At 34.3% G+C, this 1129-nt stretch overlaps 1 protein-coding gene across 1 annotated transcript in view; it reads right to left on the reverse strand.

Annotated features, from left to right (window-relative positions):
• LOC119591445 overlaps window positions 1-744 on the reverse strand; it is a 4913-nt gene extending 4169 nt beyond the window's left edge. The window contains exon 1 of the mRNA XM_037940186.1: window positions 687-744. Coding sequence (XP_037796114.1) covers window position 687 — 1 coding nt within the window. The 5' untranslated portion in view covers window positions 688-744. The remainder of the gene's footprint in view (window positions 1-686) is intronic.
• Window positions 745-1129: the final 385 nt, after the last annotated feature.

The raw sequence follows: 1129 nt of genomic DNA on the forward strand, positions 1-1129 counted from the left end.
CTTAAAATTATAGAAATCCAGGATAATCTATTGATACCACATTCACTGGTATTCTCCCTGCATAGCTTAGTTATTATTCAAATGACTTTTGCATGGATGCTATTGGAATTTATGTAGATTTTCTAAAAAATAAACTAGTAAAAGTGAGATATCATTCACATGTGCAATGAGTGACAAACAACTGTTGTAAAGTATATTCCATAATATTCCATGAATATAAGATTACTCTTGATGTATTTCCGAAGGCTTTTAAGCAACACTCCCCCCCCCCCCACCATAACCAGTGATTAGAGGACTGCCAAACCTATCCCTACTAAGTACTGCTTTGGGACGCAAGTTAGACCTGGCAACTTATAAAATTATCCACTATTAATGGGCTCTATGACTATTACCTCAAACTCCTATACCTCCCTAAGAATATGCTTATCATAGCTATACTAGGTACCACTTGTACTTCAATCCACGGAAAATGGAAATAAAACTTTCCCCCCAAACTCTTGCGCAACTGTCAACGCTACAAAGTTCCGAAGAAAGTTTCCTGCATCCAAAACTTGAAATAATAGACGTATTTCAAGCAAAACTACTAATGTAAGTCACAGTCCTCTACACCTGTGATACAAATAACAAGTATCGTTACTCATCTTTATCTGTTAATAGACGAAAAGCGAGATTTTTCACAGACTTACTCTTGCATGTTATTCCAGCGTGTTATTGTTTATTGTTTACAGACGCTACTACTTCGAGAGGCTCATTGGCTAGCTATATTCTTAAATATTGTATTTTTAACTATCAAGATAATTGTTTTCGAGTGGGATTTTTTGTCAGAAATAGGGTTAATTATCAGATCTGGACATCTGTTATTTCTAATAATTTTATGAGAAATAGGTATATGTTGAGAAACCTAAATTTGCGAAATGAAATGAGTCTTTGGCTACCTTTATGGGAGTATTTTTGTCAACATGAAAAATTCCTTATTTAGTGGATGTTTTGTCTAGTTTTGACATTATTACAGTCTATTCATTAACAAAGCATCATAGTACTGCGAAATTTATATGAAGACTTGCCGATGTTATTTAAATATTTAGACACAGCCTCCCTTGACTCTACTAAGTTAACGAGAACGCTAGAA

This window comes from Penaeus monodon, chromosome 28 (genome assembly GCF_015228065.2).
Source record: "Penaeus monodon isolate SGIC_2016 chromosome 28, NSTDA_Pmon_1, whole genome shotgun sequence".
Classification (NCBI taxonomy): domain Eukaryota; kingdom Metazoa; phylum Arthropoda; class Malacostraca; order Decapoda; family Penaeidae; genus Penaeus; species Penaeus monodon.